At 43.2% G+C, this 20,866-nt stretch overlaps 1 protein-coding gene across 5 annotated transcripts in view; it reads left to right on the plus strand.

Annotated features, from left to right (window-relative positions):
• acsl6 (acyl-CoA synthetase long chain family member 6) overlaps nt 1-20,866 on the plus strand; it is a 130,770-nt gene that overhangs the window by 90,483 nt on the left and 19,421 nt on the right. For 4 of the 5 annotated variants that reach the window (XM_026928679.3, XM_053239997.1, XM_053239994.1 and 1 more), the window contains 3 exons: nt 4,710-4,783; nt 4,908-4,985; nt 13,752-13,886. In XM_026928679.3, coding sequence (XP_026784480.1) covers nt 4,710-4,783; nt 4,908-4,985; nt 13,752-13,886 — 287 coding nt within the window. The remainder of the gene's footprint in view (nt 1-4,709; nt 4,784-4,907; nt 4,986-13,751; nt 13,887-20,866) is intronic. The other variant, XM_053239995.1, reaches the window with a different exon arrangement.

Raw genomic sequence — 20,866 nt, forward strand, 5'->3', positions numbered from 1 at the left:
CCCTGTGGCTTTGGCAATGCTTCAAAAGAGGGAGAAGCTGGGACGGGAGGTGAGCCTAAAATGTCTTTTTTTTTTTTGTTACCATTCCTTTCCATTTATTTTTGGAGCCTCAGCTACGTTTCAATACATGGATAGAATACCTGCCTACACTCAGCATGTCTGGCACAGTCAACATCAAAAGGCTGTTCTGAGAAGTGGCTGGGTCCTCAACTTCCACCACTGTCTGTTGGGACAGGCCTTCACTTTCTGTGGGGATCATGTCCCATTCCAGTGGCTCCACCACATGAAGATACCAATACATGGATCACTTGTTGTTATCTGGCACTTAAGCCATTTAAGTTTAGGTGGTCCACTGACTGGGAGCCCAGATAGCTGTTGCAATGTTATTTTTCTATTTCCATTTATTTATTCAGGAGCAGGAAAAATGGGCAGGTGTAAGGATCTGAGTGACTTTGACAAGGTTCAAATTGTAATGGCTAGATGACTGGGTCAGAGCATCTCCAAAACAGTGTTCCCAGCATGCACTGGTTAGTAGCTACCAAAAGTGGTCCAAGGAAGGACAATCGGTGAACCGGCGACAGGATCATGGGCACCCAAGGCTCATTGATGCGAGTGGGGAGTGAAGGCTAGCCCATCTGGTCCAATCCCACAGATGAGCTACTGTAGCACAAATTGCTGAAAAAGACGCGTATGGGGCTACGTAGCTGCAGACTGGTCAGAGTGCCCATGCTGACACCTGTCCACTGCCGAAAGTGCCTACAATGGGCACATAAGCATCAGAACTGTACCATGGAGCAATGGCCTGGTCTGATGAATCATGTTTTATTTTATTTCATGTGGACAGTCATGTGCCTCACATACCTGGGGAAGAGATGGCACCAGGATGCACTATGGGAAGAAGGCAGACTGGTGGAGGCAGTGTGATGCTCTGGGCAATGTTCAGCTAGGAAACCTTGGGGCCTGGTATTCATGTAGATGTTACTTTGACACAAGCAGACCAAGAACACTCCTTCAAGGCAATGGTGTTCCCTAATGTCTTGTGGAGTCCATGCCTTAATGGGTCAGAGCTGTTTTGGCAGCACAAGGGGAACCTACACAATATTAGGCAGGTGGTTTTAATGTTATGGCTGATCAGTGAATTTGAAGTTTATAATTATATAATTTTAATTCTAGACTGATTATCTAATGGTACTGATCCAAAAAGACTGATTACTTTAGAAAACTAACTAAATCATAATGAAGATTGATACAGTGAAGATGTGCAACGGAACACCATGAAGGCCATCATCAACAAGTGGAGAAAAGAGGAGGGTCACCATGGTGACATTACCAAAAAACTGGATATCCCTCCAAAATTGACAAAAAGACAAGAAGAAAACTTATCAGGGAGGCTACCAAGAGACCTACAGCAACATTAGGAATATCTGGCAAGTACTGGGCACTCTTTGCATGTGACAACAATCTCTCATATTCTTCACATGTCTGGGCTATGAGGTAGGGTGTCTAGAGAGAATGAAAAACTGAAAAAGTGAAAAAACATCCAAGCCCTCCTAAATTGCCCCAAACCGTGTGGCAAAATATGTTAAGGTGTCATTAGATCAAGGTAGACTATCTTGAGAATAATTTTAAAAATAAAAAATAATTTTAAAATATAACACAAAACACAAAAACAAGCAACCGTGGTGGCGGCAACATAATGCTATGGGCTGCTTCTCTTCAGCTGGAACTGGGGCTCTAGTCAAAATAGATTGAATAGCAAATACCAATCTATTTTGGCACAAAACTGGCATGTATCATGTTCACCATGGACAATTGCCCCCAGACCACCAGAAGGCACCCTCACTCACAATTCCTTTATTGTTCCTTCCTTTGTCTGCCTCACTTCCTGTGTTAGCGCACACATGTTTTTTGTTCCCCTAATTAGTTACCCTATTTATATTCTGTGTTTTCTCTCCTTAGTTGCCGAGCATTATTTTCTAGGGTTACTGTTATGTTGTTGTGTTTGCACTTGTGAGTAGCTTTTGTGTTCATCTTGAGTTTCCCTTTCCCTTGCCCTGTCTTGCCTTAGTCTAGTCCTTTGTTTTATTTTTTCTAGGTTTTCTTTCTTTTTCTGTCTTTTGTTTGTTAGTTGTTTATTCAGTAGAGACTGTCTGCATTTGCATCTGACTCCTGGGATTTGTGACAGAATGCTTGGCCAGAATATAGATGCAGCAGAATTGGGGGTGCTAAGGCAGGAGTTGGCAGCACAGGTCCTTCTCCTCAAGCAGCACCAGCAGCAGCATGAAAAACTGGCCAGCAATTGCAATAACTGCACTGCTGTCACTGAAAAAATGGTCAGGGGAGGAGGCACAAGCCCAAAACGGGGATTTCGTAATTGGTCTTCCTCCCTGCCCTACTGAGAAAGTTGCTTGACCTCCCTGCCCCACTGAAGACGACGCTCCGCCTCCTGGCTCTGAGGATGTTGCCCTGCCTCCTTGCTTACCCGTGGTCATTGCTCCCCCTTCTGGCACTGGTAGGGAAGTTGCTCTGCTCAGGGGTCCAGTCCCTCTTAAATTTTGGGCTCTTCAGGACCTGCGTTATGTCAGGTTCACCATGGACAATTCCCCCCAGACTGCCAGAGGGCACCCACACACATTTTTGAATTTTTTCCTTTGTTGTTTGCCTACCTTTCTGTGTCTGTGCAGACCAGTTTTGTGTTCTTCTAAATAGGTACACTCTATTTAAGTTCTGTGTTTTCCCTCCTTAGTTGCCAAGCATTATGCTGTAGTGTTACTGTTATGTTTGCACCGTGAGTTGCTTTTGTGTTCATGCTGAGTTTCCATTGCCTTGCCCTGTCTTGTCTTAGTCTTTTCATTTGCTTTATTTTTTCTAGTCTCAGGTAGCTTGCTTCTTGGTGGAGGCCCATAAAAACTTAACTGAGTCCACATATGGCTGAAAACCTGTGTTCCAGAGTGGTGAAACCTTCAAGTGAGACCCTGTGTAACCGAGGCGCTTAAAAGACTCAGATGAGGACCATTGTCCTTCTGGAAGTATGTGCAGTAGAATCCCTTGTTCTAAACATGGTCTTATCTTTCTGCTTGTACTTCTGTCCAGAGGAAAAATTACTTTCTTAGGAAAGGCGGTGTCTCAATGGCATTAGAATTTGGCTGGGCCCTAAGCACCAATGGCTGGGTCTGTTGGAGCTCCAAAATAAAGTTGATAGTGCTCATATGACTATAAGCAGTCAGAGAGCTTTATAATCAGTTTTAGAGCTTTAGACTGAAGGAAATTTAAAATGGGCATCTAGCTGAAAAATCAAGTTTTTAACCTTGATAACCTCATGCTGTGCATGAAGCAGTATCATAAGATCTCACCCAGATGACAGCAGCTTACCGTGTGATGGGCTGTGCGTGATAATACAGCCAGTATACAGCCAAACTATTTGCTTTGTATTTTAAATTTTCTTTTTTTATTATGTTTTTATACTGTATGTATTTATTGGTTTACATATATGGGATTGATGTTTATTTAATTTTACTGTGAAGCACTTTGAGCTGCATAAAATTAAGGTAGCCTAATAAAAGTAAGGTAAATAAAGTTAAGCGTGTGCTGCGGGCTCAGGTGTGGCGCACCCCAGCATTATACACCTGCTTGCAACATTGAGGCACAGCCTGTTGGGAGTCTGCCAGCAGCCTCTGTCACTGGTAAAGGCTAAATGTGGTTCATTCCCAGATCATGCTGGAGCTGAAATTATATATCATGGCTCGACTGTCAGTTCACAGACAGCTGGGAAATGTCCCACAGCAGCTTTGACATGGCATGCCTTGGCAAAACTTTTGTCCATTTTCTTGGCTTGGTGTTGAAAACCATGACAAGATCTGTCCCAAGATGGCTGATACCTCATTGGTTTCTCTCCCCAGTCTCCAGAGAGGCTAGACATCTGCTGCCCATGTCCAATCCTGTAGCATGGCTCATGATCACTCAGAGCTGAAGCTGCATATATTTTGGAAACCCACTTATCTGGTGGTTAACCATGATGAGAGCATATCCCACTGTGCAAAAACCTACTGCATTAGTAGAATTGCTTGGTAGGATGAATGGATGAAGAACAGATAAAAGAATGGTTCTTACTGTACCGAGCACTCCACCTGCAGATGTAAGCTTTTCACAAAATTTCATTTAAAAATAATGTACGTTATGTGCATTTGTGTTGCTGCACCAAAATTAAGTTGCTTAAATTAGTCATGCAATCTAGCTATATGATCATACATCTGAAATATGTTACTCATACAAAAGCCAAGCAGAAAGCATAAATATAAGCTATTAAGTCTTAGTCAGCACAAATAGGTTGGAATATGTGGTATGAAGCCAAGACAAGAAGCCTTTATTCAACATGTGTCATGGTAGGAATTAAAATTTATTTAAAAAAAAATTAAAATAATACATCTTAATCATCATTATGGGATGCCCGGCTCTCTTGACATATACAATGAGTAAATCATCTATGGCACTGTGCCAGAGAAAAAGCATGTACCCCATAGGTTATACTAGGAGAATAAATATGATATAGACTCATATATTTTGTCATATATTTTGGCTACAGCATTGTGCTGGGCAAATGAAATAAAAATAAGCCATTAAATGAACTAAAACACAAGCCGGAGTTTTCAGGGCACTGGCACAATGGCACCGTTCACTTGTTAGTATGTCTCTGTGTTTATTTTCTTTAGGAAATCCAAAGGGTGTGATGCTTACACATGGGAACATTGTTGCTGATTTCTCTGGCTTCCTGAAAGCAACGGATGTAAGTGTTAGTGGAACACAGGCCTGGTAGATACTGTCGCAAATGAATTCTAAATAATATTCTGATTGAATTTACACTTTTTTCAACATTTTGTGTTTAACTGCAATAATTGTCTGTCATGCAGAAAGTCATATCTCCAAATCAAGAAGATGTTCTCATTTCTTTCTTGCCCCTTGCACACATGTTTGAGCGGCTCATTGAGGTAACACTGCACGCATACATGTGTGTGTGTGTGTGCTTGTATGTGTGCATGTTGTTTGTAGAAAGGATGAGAGGATTTTAGTTTTGTTTTACATTTTATTGATTTAATCAATTAAACACTCTATAAATGTTCAGTTAAATGTAACTCATTTTGTCAGTAGTAAGTCATTTACCACTTTAACCAGCATTGTTTCTGTGCTATGAGGCCTAAATCCTGACTGATACATTTAATGAATGTTATTCCAATGTAGGTATGAGCATAATTGCTGTGCTACAACATTTTCTATAATCTTGGAAATAAAGAGGAGGTTTGATATTGGCCTATAGTTGGACAACCAACAGGGGTTGAGGTCCAATTTTTTTTTCAGGATTTGATAACTGCTAGTTTAAAAAAATTTATTTACATAACCAAAGCTAAGAGAAGAACCGATTTTTAGAAGAGGTTGGATTGCTTCTGGGATTATCTGTTTGAAGAAACATGTAGGTAAGGGTTTACTCCCCATCGAGAGACAGAACTACTTTCACTAATTTCCTCATCAAATACATGAACTTGTATCCTAGATCCCTTACACCTCTCTATTCGCTGAGCTGTTATGGTTATATAATTATCTACAGAGTTAGTTATCAATTATTATCATTTTAAGTTTATAGTCTGAATTTTTTGCCTGATATTTTCAATGTTGTCATTAAAAAATGAATGAATCTAGGATTATTTTTGTTATTTTCTATTAGGCTGGAGAGATACGTTGATCTAGCAGCATTAAGGGTATAAGGAGACTCTCCTTCCATGCGGTTTGAAATACTGCCAGTTTAGTTTGATACCATTTACATTCTAATTTTTGAGTGGTCTGTTTTAAGGTGGGTGTGTGACCATTATACCAGGGTGCTAATTTTTTCTCTCCAATTATTTTTTGTTTAAGTGGAGCTATATTATCTAGAGTGTAGCGGAACATTGACTCTAAGCATTATGTCACCTAATCAAGTTCTGTGGGATCAGACTGTTATCCAATCATTTTATCAACAATCATAGTCTGGGAGATTGCTGATAAAACTCTGTGCACTAGCTGACGTGAATGTATGTTTGACATGGTAGTACGGTAAGGTGCATATATTACGACTAAGACACATTTGAAACTATCACTCTGAGATAGCTTCAGAGTGTGGAAATGTGTGGAAATTTTCTATATTTAATACAAATGTTAGTATTAGCTCAAGAGTGTGACCACCATTATAAGTGGATCCTATATTGTTCTGATTAACCCCTACTGAATCTAGAATGGACACAACCGCTGTTCTCAGAGGGTCTTCCGGATTATCAGAATATATATCAGAATATGGCCCTGGGGGTCAGTAAATAATAATTAGTGGAATTGTCTGGGTAGACTTATTTTTTGTGACTACATATTTTATGTTAGTATAAAGAACTTCAAACTCATTGACTTATGACTAGGTTTTTGTGTGATACCTAGATTATCATTATAAATAACTGTGACAACTCCTCCTCTGCCAGTTAGATGGGGCTGATGTATACAACTGTATCTGTGAGGACTTCATTTAATACTACATACTCCTTTGGTTAATTTTCTGTTAAACACAGTACATTCAGTAATAGTTTCATTAACACTAAGTGGTTTAGATGTACGAGATGTAATATTTAACTGTCCTAGCTTCAGATCAAAGGTACTGGCTGTGCATTCCGTATGATTTAATTTTATGTTAATTAGGTTACTACAACAAACATTTTTTTAGTTTTTCTACATTTTTGTTTAGCTCAGGGAGCAGACACAGTCACAATATAGTGGAACCTAAGAGCCGACTCAGTGCAGCTAGCATATGGTTGGTTTAGCCTGCTTGTCTGCTGCCTGTCCTTGGCTCTGGAATGTCACCGATTAACTAGGTCTGTTATGTACTATGTGCTATGCTGCAAGAAATGAGAGCAGCACCTTCCCAAGTAGGATGGATACCATCCTGTCCTAAGAGGCCAGCCTTGCCCACTATTATCTATAAAGCCCACATTGTTTTTGGAGCACCACCTGGACATCCAGCAGTTCAACAACCATAATCTGCTGTAAGCTACATTGCGATGCCACATTGGGATTGGGCCAGAGCATATTACAGCATTGGACATCACCTTTGCTAATTTACACACCTCTACAATGTTACTCTTAGCAACCTCTGATTGACGAAGGCATATATCATTAGCTCCTACATGAATAACTATCTTCGAAAACCTATGCTTGCCTAAGACCCTAAGATTACCTGCTATGTCCAGCGCCCTGGCTCCCAGTATACACCTAAATAAAGCTAGCTCATTTCATATGCCTTAAGATAGAGTCTCCTATAACCAGTGCTCTTTCAGGTTTCTCAAGGGGGGCTTCACTGAGGAGAGCAAACCTGTTAGACATGTGAAATGGAGAGAAGTGGTGCTCCCAGGGGCAAACCTTAGGGTTAGCTTTGGTTTTGCTATTATGCCACTGAGTCGTCTCCCTGGACAGGGACTTGCCATGGTCCAATGACCCTTGCAAAAAAGGCTACCACTTTAGGCATTGTGTCACACTCTTCGATTCATTTATGGAAATGCCTCCCTGAACACAGGGAGGGGGTTCTCAAGGGGTCCTAACCACTAGTAAAAGCAGCAGTGGGAATCATTGTATTGCTGGGGCCTTGCTGGGGTGTTTCATTTGCTGAATGCTGTGATTTTGCAGCCCAGGGAACAAACACAGACCTTGTTCCCCAGCATACATGGTGCATACAAGGCTGTACCCTGGCCCCAACATGGCTTCTCAGACCACATCTCTGTTATGCTAATCCTGGCATACAGACCACTCCTGAAATGTGCCAAACCAATTCTGAAACAGGTGAGAACCTTGTCTGAGGGAACCATCTCAACACTTGTTTTAAGCACACAGACTGGATCATGTTCAGAGAGGCTGCTACATACAGTAAGTGCATGGATCATGTGAATTCCTTCAATACCATCACCACACATGCAAATCAGAAGCCTTGGACGACTGCAGAAGTGTGCACACTACTGAAAACCTGAGTCACTGCCTTTAAGTCAGACAACAAGGCAGCTCTCCGCATAGCAAGGATCCACCTGTCCTGGGCTAACAGAGAGGCAAAGTGCAACTAGGCACAAAGAATCCATGGTCACTTCCAAAACAACAAGGACATATTGTGTATGTGGCAAGATATTCAGGCCATGACAGACTTCATAGTTAAATTTCTTGTCTGTGATGGCGATGCTTTTCTCCCAAACAGCCTGAAGGATTTCTATGCATGGTCCAAGGCATGGAACAATGTGCTGGCAGGTGCCAAGTAGAGTAACACATACTCTGTCTACGCACTCTGTCCAGAGTTAACCTATGGGAAGCTGCTGGCCCTGACACCATACCTGGCCAGGTGCTCAGGGCCGTGCTGATCAGCTTGCAGTGTCCTAACAGACATCTTCAACATCTCTCTGAGCCAAGCAGTTGTCCCTGTTTGCTTCAGGATTACCAGCATCATCCCTGTGCCAAAGAAATCATCTCTGTCCTGCCTCAGTGACTACTGGCCTGTTGCATTCACACATATCATCATGGAGTGCTTTGAGTGGCTATTCATGAAACACAGTGGACCCATTCCAGTGTGCCTACCACCCTGCTCAACAGAGAATGCCAAATCTGCTGCCAGCCACCTGTCTCTGACCCACCTAGACAAACTTGACAAATATGTGGGGATGCTGTTCATAGATTTCAGTTCAGCATTGAACAAAACTCATAGAAAAGCTGAGCTTGCTGGACCTGACCACCTTCCTCTGCAACTGGATCCTGGACCGAGAGACCCCAGTCCATCAGGATTGGCAACACCTCCAGCACCAACATACTGAACACCGGTGCTCCCCAGGGCTGTGTGCTCAGTCCACTCCTGTTAACACTCATGACTGAGACAATAATCTATCTCTCAATGTCAATAAAACCAAAGATGATTGTTGACTTCAGAAGGACCCACATGGACCACTCACCACTGCAAATCAATTGAGCAACTGTGGACAAAAAGCTCCAAGTTTCTTGCTATGCACATCACAGAGGACCTCTCCTTGAATCTCAATACCACCTGCCTAGCCAAGAAAGCCCAGCAGAGATTGGAAAAGGCTAACTTCCCCTCACCCATCTTTATCACCTTCTACAGGGGGACAATAGAGACCTTCCTGACCAGTTGTCTCACTGTTTTGTATGGGATCAGCACAGTTTCAGACAGCAAGACAGCAAGATCTTACAGTGAATTTTGAAAACAGCTGAGAACACCTGAGTCTCTCTACCCACTTTCAATGCCTGTTTCAACACTACTACATCCGTAAGATCACCAGCTTTGTGGACGACCCCTCCCACCCCTCTCATGGATTTTTCACCCTCCTGCATTCTGGTAGAAGGTATCTGAGCATCCGTGCCACCACCACACAACAGAGTCTCCGCAACAGCTTCTTCCCTGAATTGGTCAGATTACTCAACACACTCCTGCCTCCCAACATTTACCTTTCCCAGCACCCACTATTGTGCAATCATAACTGCACATCTGCACTTCCTAATGCTGATATTGGGCACTTTTACTAGTATGATACTCTTTTCCTTCTACCTTTCACCCAATATTGCTGCTACACTTCTCCTCAGAGTCAAAATTTACAGACAATTGTTGCACTTTTTTGTTGCCCTGTCTAGTTAACATGCACTCTCCTGCGTATTTATTGCTCTGTGTATTTTTTGCACATTTCTCATTCTCATGTGTACTGTGCTACTGTATTGGTATATGTGGCACCATGGTCTTGGAAAACCACATTTAGTTATAATATATACAAGCTATACAGTGTAATAACAAAACAAAAAAAACTCACTTGACTAGGGTAGCTTTTACTAGGTTGGTTGCATGTGTCTGGCAGCCTAAACTGTGCCAACCATGCCTGGTGCCATCCATAAACCAATTTGGTAGAGAGGCATTCTGCCCCTGGCATAGGTGATCTGCTGCCAGGAGTGAGGTTTTCAATCAGTTCGACCACAGAGGGGTAGATAACTGCAGACTGGAGTGGTCATTCCGATGCAAGAAGCAAAACTGCTAGGAAATTGCTTGTATGTGCCACGTGGGTGCACATACCCACAAGAAGTTATCCACGTGTTGAACTCCACCTCTGGAGGTTATGAGGGGTGAAATAGAAATATAATTATTATCTGAATACCAGTAAAAGTGACAAAACACAAACTGGAGTTTATAAATAAACTGGAGACTAGACTTGTTATTCAGTGTCATGAATCCTAACAAATTTAACCATGGTGTATGACTCGCACCTTGTGATATTATGAGACACATATGACACTGGGGTCCAGAGATCATTCTCAGAGACAGTTTGACTTAAAGGAGTCCTATCCAGAATATATCCATCATTGTTATCGACAGGTGGGTCATGTCCTGACAAAGCATTTAATTTAAATAACATCACTATTATTTAAGCAGTAAATTATGAACAATAATCATTGCAACAACGATGAAAAAACAAGTAACCTGCCTAGACAAGTAACCTGACTAGTTAACTGTCCTATGCATGCAGGGCAAGCTTATTGCCAAAGTTGTGCAGTTTTCGCAGGCTTTTTGCTGAGCTAATTGCAAAAAATGGCTGTCTTAAATGATCCCCATTTCAGACCTGCATGCTGTATGGGTTCCTACATATAGAGCTCAAGAGACTCATGACCCAACATGAGGGGGAAATTCCAGTCCAGGTTGTTTGGGGGGCATGGTAAATGTAGGCACTTGTCAGTCTATGAGCTCCCACCAAGTAGCAATCCACTGTGCTGTGGTGAGCGAAAATGGCCTCCACATATAAATAGTCTAGCACTTTAGGCATTATGCTGCACACTGGGGCTGATCAATGGGACTCACACCATGTTTGTAGTGATTCCCACCTGAGACCATACTAGGGGCTCTAGAGTTCAAGAATGTTTACTGGATGTCACAGTCATCAAGATGCCCACTGCTCCAAATAGCCAAACCCACAAGTGCAGATAGTCTCACCATGGGTGCCACAACTCTACAGGAAGGGAGTTACCTGGGCATCCCAAACACTAGCAAGAGAGGCAGGGTCTTGCTAGCGTTTTCAAGGCCATGAATAGAACTTTTGTTCAATTGTTGAATTCTGTGTGATGTGGGCAAATTAATCAATGAAGGAAGTGAGAATGCATTCAGTATGTTGTCTAAACAGATCAGGATATGACAGCGTCTCAGAAAAGGTAGGAAGAACTAGAAAGCAAACCAGACAGCCCTCAATTCTAATTCTACGTTGATGTGTTCTGTCCTCACATTATGAGTCCATACTGCCTCTGTGACATCACACTGCTCCCCATCCAGTGAGAGGAGGGGTCTGTGATGATAGTCTTGCCATTATTATTTTTATATTGCATTATATGCAAGATATTTTCACTTGCTAAGGGCTTCATGCCTCCAGCGGGTCAGGGTTTATGTCCCTTTGGCTGAGACTAGCTGTCTCTGTTGATTGAGTGTGGGGTTTAGCCATAGGCTGATGACCTATTTCTGAAAGATCCTTCATTCAAACAGGCCAAAAGTAACCACTGCAGTGGCTGCAGTCAACAATCCCCTATAGGGCATCCTCAATAGGAGCCAGAATCAGATGTAGGCAAGCTTGCTGACAAGCACTGTGAAATCTGTGGATTAGGGCCAGACCCATGGCATGGACCAGGGTCAACTGTGCATTCATTAGGCCCTAGGTGTGTGATTCCAGGTGCTTATGGCTCAGAAGATGTCTGAGCATTGGTTCAGCTCTTAGTAGCATATTGGTGCCATGTGACCAGTCTGCTTTTTTCTATTGGCTTTGTGATTTTGAAACCTGAACTCTCCTCTTTAGGGCTTCTTTTGCTGCAGGGTCAACTTGCAAGAGAGTCCAGCCTCTCCCATTTGAAGAAGCCTCTCCAGTGCTAGCTGGATGTGATGCAGGGGTCCACAGTGGCATGCATTTCAGGCAAATCCTGTCAGTGCTCAACATGCTAGCCAAGCCTCAGAGGCTCATGGAGTCTCTTAGCAGTTGATGGCCACTGAAAACCTACCACATTTAACACTTGCTTTAAGGTACATAGAATTGGCTACCAGTGAGCACAAGAGCATGTTCAGTGTTAGGGGCTGAGACACAGTGACTAACCCTATTTGCACCACCAGCATTTCAAAGGTGGCTGTCTGAAGCCTGTACTGGCTGAACAAGCATAAGTCAACGGAAGTTCAGGCAGTTGGTGGCAATGCAGTCAGCAGCACAAGAGTGATGGAAGGACACACACACTCCAGACTTGTTAACAGCAGAAGCTCAGGTGGATGAGAGGGAAAAGGAGGGACAGACCTGTTTCTACACTGTGCTCAAGAGCAAGCCTCTGAACAACAGTAACACTCAGACAGTGGCAACTGTTATCTAACATGGTACCAGCAAGAGAACACTCAAAGCTAGGCAAAGTATAAAATGTATACAGTCAGCACAGTGAAGAGCGTGAATGGGAGACCAAACAGTAGTCTATCACAGCTTTGGATGACAGAAAAACTGCTGCACTGACCATATTCACAAGCTACAGGATCGCTCCAAGTTATATATGTGGTCGGGTATTTAGAAAAAGATGTCATGCAAAGATGCCTTCAAAAATAATGAAATTAAATGTTTCTACATTAAAAAAAATACTATAGAGAGAGCAGTAAACAGTACTAAATGAAACAAAGTCAATATATGGTGTAACGATCCTTTGCTTTAAAAAAAAAAGAGTAGTCTCAGGTAGATTTGTGCAGTTTTATAAGGAAATTAGCTGCTAAGTTACTGAGCGGAATCTTGCGGAATCAGCCACAGTTCTTCTGGAGACTTTGACTGTCACACTTGCTTCTTATTTTTGGAGCAAAACCCAGCAGCCTTCATTATGGTTTTTTGTCTGAAAAGTGGTCTCATATATAATATGCTGTTTTCTTTACTGACATACAAACATATATATATATATATATATATATATATATATATATATATATATATATATGTTTATATGTCAGTAAAGAAAGCAGCATATTACATACGAGACCACTCCAATGCACATTAATTTCACAACATTTACTGATGTGTCTACTCTCTGGCAAGAAAGATAATTTTCATATCATTCTGTATACAGTATATATCTTATGTCCATTGTTATATATCTTATGTCCATATAAATCCAAAACAACCTGCGTTAAAGCCTTTGTTAACAAATTATCTGATAAGGATGTTAAAAATCAGTCCTTGTATTGATGTCTTTTTATCTTTGAAAGACAGGGAGGCTTAAACCTGCCAGCCCATTTATATACCATCCTCTCCTGACTATGAGTCATCAGCTGATTTACATTTCACAACTGAATTAGCAGTAACAGATAGTAAATAATAAAGGCTTCAAAGATGAACTCTGCAGACATTAAGACACAGAGTTCAACACACAACTCTCGCCCACACATATTTTTTCTCCTGTTCCCCAAAAAGATAGGAATATCTGACAGTTTTGACCTTGGGGACAAATGTTTTTTGTTTGTTTGTTTGTTTGTTTGTTTGTTTTTGTTTACAAAAACTGCAACTTTTTTTTTTAATGAATCCAAAAGATTTCCTTTTGTTTTGTTTATTCCTTATGTTAAGATTGGGTCTATGTTTATATGTATGCATATCATTAATTAATAACATTAATAATTATGTCAATGGTAGAGCCTCACAAGGCTAGTAAGATGTTTTTGTGTTCAGGCTGTGGTGTACTGTCATGGGGGTAGGATCGGCTTTTTTCAGGGTGATATCCGTCTCCTTTCTGATGACATGAAGGCCCTGCGCCCCACTGTCTTCCCTGTGGTGCCTCGGCTCCTCAACCGCATGTATGATAAGGTGAGAAATACTGAAACAAATCAACACACAATAACATCAGCAGCCACAGTATCAGTTGAGTGTATGCGTTGAAACCAAAGACTGTAGACTAAAAAAAAAAACACATTTTAGCAAGCGAAAATATTTTGAATATACTGTAGTCAAATTGAGCTACTATTTCCTATTACTATAGACCAAATATAAGATTATTATTTCTAGACATTTTTTTTATTAATTTAAAGCTTTAAAATGTTCTTATTCTATTGGCAGATGAATTTCTTTCTTTCTAGACATAAATGCTTAAAATTAGCAAAATTATCTGCCAATGGAACAAGATTATTTCAAGCTTGAAAATAGTAAAAAATGTCTAGAAATATGTGTAGTAATCTTCTATTTGGTTTGTTGTAATCTTATAACAGGAAGTACTATTCCCATATACCATAATTGAATGGAAAAATTCATACTTACATTTAATTTCTATTTACACAAATTATTTTAGGGAATAGTGTTCTGCCAAGTTCAGTTGACCTTGATACCTCCCTTAATGTTTTTTCTTAGGATAAATCTGTTTGATTTGATGATCATTATAAGGGTGTGGTTGATGATGGGACTGACAGTCTTGAGGTGTTGGTTCAATAGCTGATCAATACCTAGAAATGACAGTCTAGCCTCATGAACATGCACACATGTTCTGTCATGCACCTGAAGCCCTGCAAACTTCATTTGACATCCTTCAATCTTTGTACCAGAGATTCATACTGTTGACAGTGTTGCAAAGCCATGTCTTGTTCTGCTGTAAACTGTTCTAACAGACTTTCAACACAACCAACAGAACAAGAGAAGCATAAGGGAGTGCACATCACCCCTATTCAGAGGAGCAATTTACTGTGGGTCTCAGAGATAGGTGAAAATCATGGACAGCAGTAATTCTTTTACTCAGAAATATGTTGTTAAGTGTAAATGTTTACTGTTGTTTACTAGTATTTTTTCAGATGGTACATTACATTAGCTACTTACTAATCCTTTGATTAACATGCATGGATTAGCTAATATCAGCTAGCTAGCAAATGGTAGCTCAGTCGGTCATGGCTCAAAGTTCTAAAAACATTTCCTGACAATGGTAAAATGAATATGCTTGTGCAAATTATATGGCTACAAATTAGCAACATGTTTTACATATTAATTAATAATGCTGTACTTACCATTTGAGCTATCATTATTCATTGTGTCATCTTAATGTATATCCACTGTGCAGACTATGGTACCGATGGTTTCTACTGCACAGAATCTGTCTCCAGTTTTGACTTAGTGTGCAAACTCAATCAAGATGGCGACTTTAAATTTGAACAAATCTTGGCTTCAAAACCACACAATGGGAGTGAATGGTGCCACATTGTCCACTCATGCACATACAGTCATTGTGTCTAAACTTAGTGTATGTTTGGTTTGTGTAGAACCCAGTGTTTGAGGATATGGAGGAAGACTCAGGAGGCAGGCGGAATTCTAGCCAAGCTCCAGGCTCGTGTTTAGTCAGTCCATGCTTTTTATTGCTCTTTCACCAACTCAATAAAAACAGGACAACTCAACTGAATACAGGTCCATCCAAGACTTGCAGGTTTTGCTCAGTCAAGTTCAAGTTCATGCTCATGCTCCTTGGTGTGTGTATGTGTGCCTCAAGCTCCACCAGCTTTACCACACTCTCTCTTGCTTGCTGGTAATGGGAGTAACTGAAAGCACAGAGAGACACAAATAAGTAGACTGGTGGTAATAAGACACAGGTGAGAATCATCACGTTACCTGCCAGTTTGACCTGCCTCCTCTCCGTCCACAGCTGACACTCGACTATGCTCCTGCTGCTACATACCACCACCACCCTATTCAGGCCTGGGAGCCATCAGGCCTTGTAGCTGAATCTTCACCCCTGTGGGAGAGGTAATCTGCCACAACCGTCTGCCCCCCCTGGCCTGTGGACCACCGCAAATTTGAATGGCTGAAGTTCCAGATACCAGCGAGTGATCCACGCATTGGCATTCTTCATGTGGGGGAGCCATTGGAGCAGGGCATGATCAGAACAGAGGGTTAAGAGGAACCCCAGTAGGTATTAGAGGGTGAGAACTCCCCACTTGATGGCCACTCCTCCTCAGTTGTGCTAAACTTGGTCTCCCTTACCGAAAATTTACAGCTGATGTACAGCATGGGATGCTCCTCCCCCTCCACCACATGGGACAAAGTGACCTCCAAGGCCTGTGCTGATGCGTCAGCCTGCAGAACAAAAGGGAGAGAAAAATCAGGAGAATGCAACAGTGGACCCCTGCACAAAACTGCTTTTACCTGGCAGAAAACTGGCTCAAACAGCTCCATCCACTGGACCTGACCAGGTGCTCCCTTTTTAGTGAGGTCAGTCAGTGGGCTGGTGACATACAAAAAATTAGGTACAAATCTCCAATAATAGCCAGCCAACCAGCTCCAGGAACTGCCTCACCCCCTTTTTGGTCTTGGGCAGGCCAAAATCACTGCTGTCTTATCAGTTTGGGGATGCACCTGCCCATGGCCCAAGTAGAAGCCCACATACTGTACTTCCACCCATCCAATTGCACATTTCTTTGGGTTGGGTTGATGGAGCTTTTGGGGTGGCCGGTGGATTCATCAGCTGACACGCAGCACACCACCTGTGAACATCGCCATTGCTTTTTGGTACCAACAACTGGGTCATCTCTACCTTGGTTTGAATGTCCTACATCACTTGATAGGGTATATCTTTAATAATTGAAAAATATGGTGTGACACTATCTCAAGTTTGGGCAGAAATGAGGATGCCGGAAGCAGGCTTGGACAACTTCAAAAAGCGCATTATTCTTTTGCTTTTCAGCTCTTTAATCACACACGTGCACACACACATGGCTCTGTGCTGGTTGCTCTCTCTCAAGGCACAAGTCTCTTTCCCTCTTATCCTCCAATCACTAGAGTGATCCACGCTTTGGCATCCTTCATGCAGTTGAGGCACTGGAGCAGAGCATAGTCCGAACAGAGGGTGAAGGCCCGTCCCAACAGGTACTACTGGAGGGTGAGGACCACCCTCTTGATAGCCTCTACTCCTCCTCTACCTCTGCATGTCTCATGCACTGAGAGCTTGCGTACAGCATGGAGAGATGTACAGCATGGGGTGCACCACCTGGGACAACATAGTCCCCAGCCCCCTGTCTGATGCATCAGTCTGCAAAATAAAAGGGAGAGAAAAGGCAGGAGAATGCTGGCACAGCTCCATCAACTGGACCGGATCTGGTGCCCCATTTTTAGTGAGATCAGTCAGTGAGCTGGTGATGTGCAAATAATTAGGCACAAACCTCTGATAATAGCCAGCTAGCCCTAGAAACTGTCCTTCTCACCTCCTTTTTCGTCTTGGGTAGGCCTCAATTCCTTATCAATTTGGGGACACACCTGCCAATGACTCAAGTGTAAGCCCAGATAGCGTACTTCTTTGGGTTCGGCGAGAGTCCTGCGCATCTCAGCAATCTCAGAACAGCCCTCAGGTGCTGCATGTGCCGCTGCCAATCATTACTGTAGATAATAACATTATCTAAATAGGCAGTGGCATAAGCAGCGTGTGGATGGAGGATTCCGTCCATGAGTTGCTGGAACGTGGATGGGGCCCCGTACAACCCAAAAGGAAGGGTTATGAATTGGTGTAACCCAAATGGAGTGGAAAAGGCCATTTTTTGGCGAGATATTGGAGTCAAGGGGATCTGCTAATATCCCTCTGTTAAATCTAGTGTCAGATAAAAGCAAGCAACACCTAACTATTCAAGCAATTCATCAATGCGAGGCATTGGGTATGCATCAAATTTAGAAATTTCGTTGACTTTTCTAAAGTCCGCACAAAAACGGACCATCCATCTGCTTTGAGCACCAAAACCACTCGGCTGTTCCTGTCACTGTGGGACGCCTTGATTATTCCCAGGTCAGGGTTCGGGCAGACGATGGGGCTGCGTAACACCACCCCTGGAGTTGTATCTACTGTATGTAGTGCTCTATGAGACTAGTGCAACTGGGTAGAGGCAAGGCGGATAGATGCGGGTAGACTTGTCGGAAAACTCCTCCTGCAATTTAGCAATGTCCGTGATTTGGGAGGGAGAGAAGTGAAATCCATAAGGGACCGGGGTGGCTTGAGTTTTTAGATTTACCTCTGGGGTGGATTGAGTTTTTAGATTTACCTCCAGTCCTAGCTCCTCCCTCTCTGGAACAACTGTTGCCGAAGCCATAGGAACCGCCTCCCTCATTGGTTTAAGGAGGTTAAGGTGGTACACCTGCCGCGCCCCGCCTCTATCCGTTCGCCTCACTTCATATTCAACGTTCCCCGACCCGCCATGTGGCCTCAAAGGGCCCTTGCCACTTGGCGAGTAATTTAGAGCTCGATGTGGGTAGTACAACAAGCACTTCGTCTCCTGGTGCAAACTCTCGTAGCTGAGTACCTTGTTATTCAGCCAAGATTGATGTTCTTGCACCTGTATCACATGCTCCTGGGTTATATGGCTTAAGGTGTGGAATTTTGGTCTCAGGTCAAGAATGTATTGAATTTCACTTTTTGCTCCTGGGTTATATGGCTTCAGGTGTGGAATTTTGGTCTCAGGTCAAGAATGTATTGAATTTCACTTTTTCTGTCCCTCCTCCCAATTTTCCCAAACAACATCGAGCACCCTGTGAGGCTTCCGCCCATAAAATAACTCGAATGGGGAAAACCCTGTGGAGGCTTGTGGGATCTCTCATACTGCAAATAACAGGGGCTCTAGCCACTTATCCCAATTTTGCACATCTTCGTGAATGAACGAATCATGTTTTTAAGTGTTTGATTAAATCGTTCCACCAGCCCATCCATTTGCGGATGATAAATGATGGTGCAAATCAATTGAATCCCCAACAATTCATAAAGCAGCCAGCAGCCACCTCCAGCAGGTGTCCCAGAGCTTCCAGGTGAAGGCAAATGGGTGGCCAAGGTCGCAGAAGGTCAGCAACCGCAAGCGCTGGCGGTGCTGTTCTGACCCATTGAAGGTCCCATTTGACCCATTGTAGGACCATTTGACCCATTGCCAAATCACTTGTTTCAGGTCCAGGTATTCCAGCACATTGGGGAACGGTAGCTGCCGGGCCATGAGTTGGGCCTCGCCAGTCAGCCTTGCCCTCCATTCACAAACTGGTGCTCGAGCACGCCCCTGCTTCCCCATGTGGGTGGGATAGCGCAACATTAGGCTGAATTTGCCGACCATCAGTTACTCAAAGGTGTGCCTCAGGGTTTTGTCACATGACTGTTCCAAGTCGAAATCCCAGAGGGGAAATCCCCAAGGGAAATACCTACAAGCGGAGTCCTCCCCACCCTCCATGTCCCCCTAACACGGAGCTGATTTTGACAGCTCCGGCACCGCCTCCCCAGCCACTGCTGTGCACATTTCACACTGTGCCTCGCTCCTGCAGGACCAATCCACAAACATTTCTCATACTAATGCCCGAAACCCTGGTCAATTTGAACCAAGAGGATGTGGGAGGCGAGGAATAACTGCTGTGACACCAAACGTGCACTTCCCAAAGCCTCGCACTGAATCAGGCTTTAGTGGCCTGAGGTCTGATTACACCCTGAGTCCACCAAGGCCTTATATGTTCTTTCTTGCCTGCAGCACCAACATACCTGCCCGGGCTTTGCCCCAGCTCTGGTGGGCATGGGATGTTCCCCTGTGGAGAGAGAGACTGAGCATGGGGAAACTGAGAGGCAGGGGAGCTAAGTGCGAACCGGTTCCAGGGTGTCAGTTTCGGGGTCCCAGCACCTCGGGTCTGGTGAGGCAGAGCTGGGGGATAAGAGGGGAGAGAAGAGAGAGGGCGAGAAAGACCAGGGTCTCTGGAACCAGGAACTACCATTTCTTTTGAGAATCAAGTGATGTATTGCTCCAGTACCACCAGCTTGATGATCTGTTCTGCATCCCGCTACTCCGCCATCAACCACCAGCAACAGGAGTACCTCAGCTGCTGCATGTAGGTGAAGGGGTGGCCGAACTTGGGGATCTACAGTGATTAGAAGAGTCACCATTGCTCCTCAGGTGTCTTGAGGCTGGAATACTCCAGCTGTGTCCACGGCAACAGCTGCTGGGGGCAAGCTGGGCTTTTTTTTTTTATATAGATGCATAAGTGAACAATTGCTACACTGTCCAACAATATAGGCTGTAGTCCAGCAGGCTCACAAAATGGAGTCATGGGAGGCAAATCAAATGGTTCGCAGCAGCTCAGTCAAACATGCTTATTTATCAAGTAGCAATGTGCTTGAGTTTTAAAAGCCTGTAATTGCCAAAAGACATGTACCCAACCAGTGGTTTGGCATGAGGTATATGGGAGTGGGAGCAATGCCTTCGAGTCTAGGGGGCAATTGTCTGAGTGGATCTTATAAAGAGCGAGATTCCATGAAATGCCAAACCTGTGACTTGTAAAGACATGCTCTCCTAGGACTATCTAGTTTATTGCTGACCTTTCTAAGGACTCCAATCTTCTGCCCAGCCTAGTAGCTTGCTGTCTCATAGTAGCTTGCTGTCAAATGGAAGCCCCAGGATGTCTAGGTGTTTAGGTGTGCAGTTGACATCTTTCAAGGAAGACACTGATTTGAGAAGGGGTTTGTTTTCTGTAGATAACCAGGGCCTGGCACTTGTTTGGTTCAAATGTTATCTTTCAATTGTCAGCCCAGTCCTTCATAGTCTAAGTCGGCATTCAGACTTGTCTGTACCTGCTGTAGGTCTTTAACAGATGTGGTCAGTATCACAACAGAATCATCAGTATATAAGAATAGCTGGTTTTCACATACCTTTACCAAGTCATCGATGAAAACTGAGAATAGCAGAAGGCCTAGGGTATGTAGTGTTAGCATTCTGCCCTGAAAGTGCTACACAAATGGATCTTCCAGAGAGGTAGCTGTTGATCCAGGTGAGGAGCTTTGTTTTGATCTCCTTTGCCTTGAGTTTGGATAGCAA

This window comes from Pangasianodon hypophthalmus, chromosome 15 (assembly GCF_027358585.1).
Source record: "Pangasianodon hypophthalmus isolate fPanHyp1 chromosome 15, fPanHyp1.pri, whole genome shotgun sequence".
NCBI classification, from domain to species: domain Eukaryota; kingdom Metazoa; phylum Chordata; class Actinopteri; order Siluriformes; family Pangasiidae; genus Pangasianodon; species Pangasianodon hypophthalmus.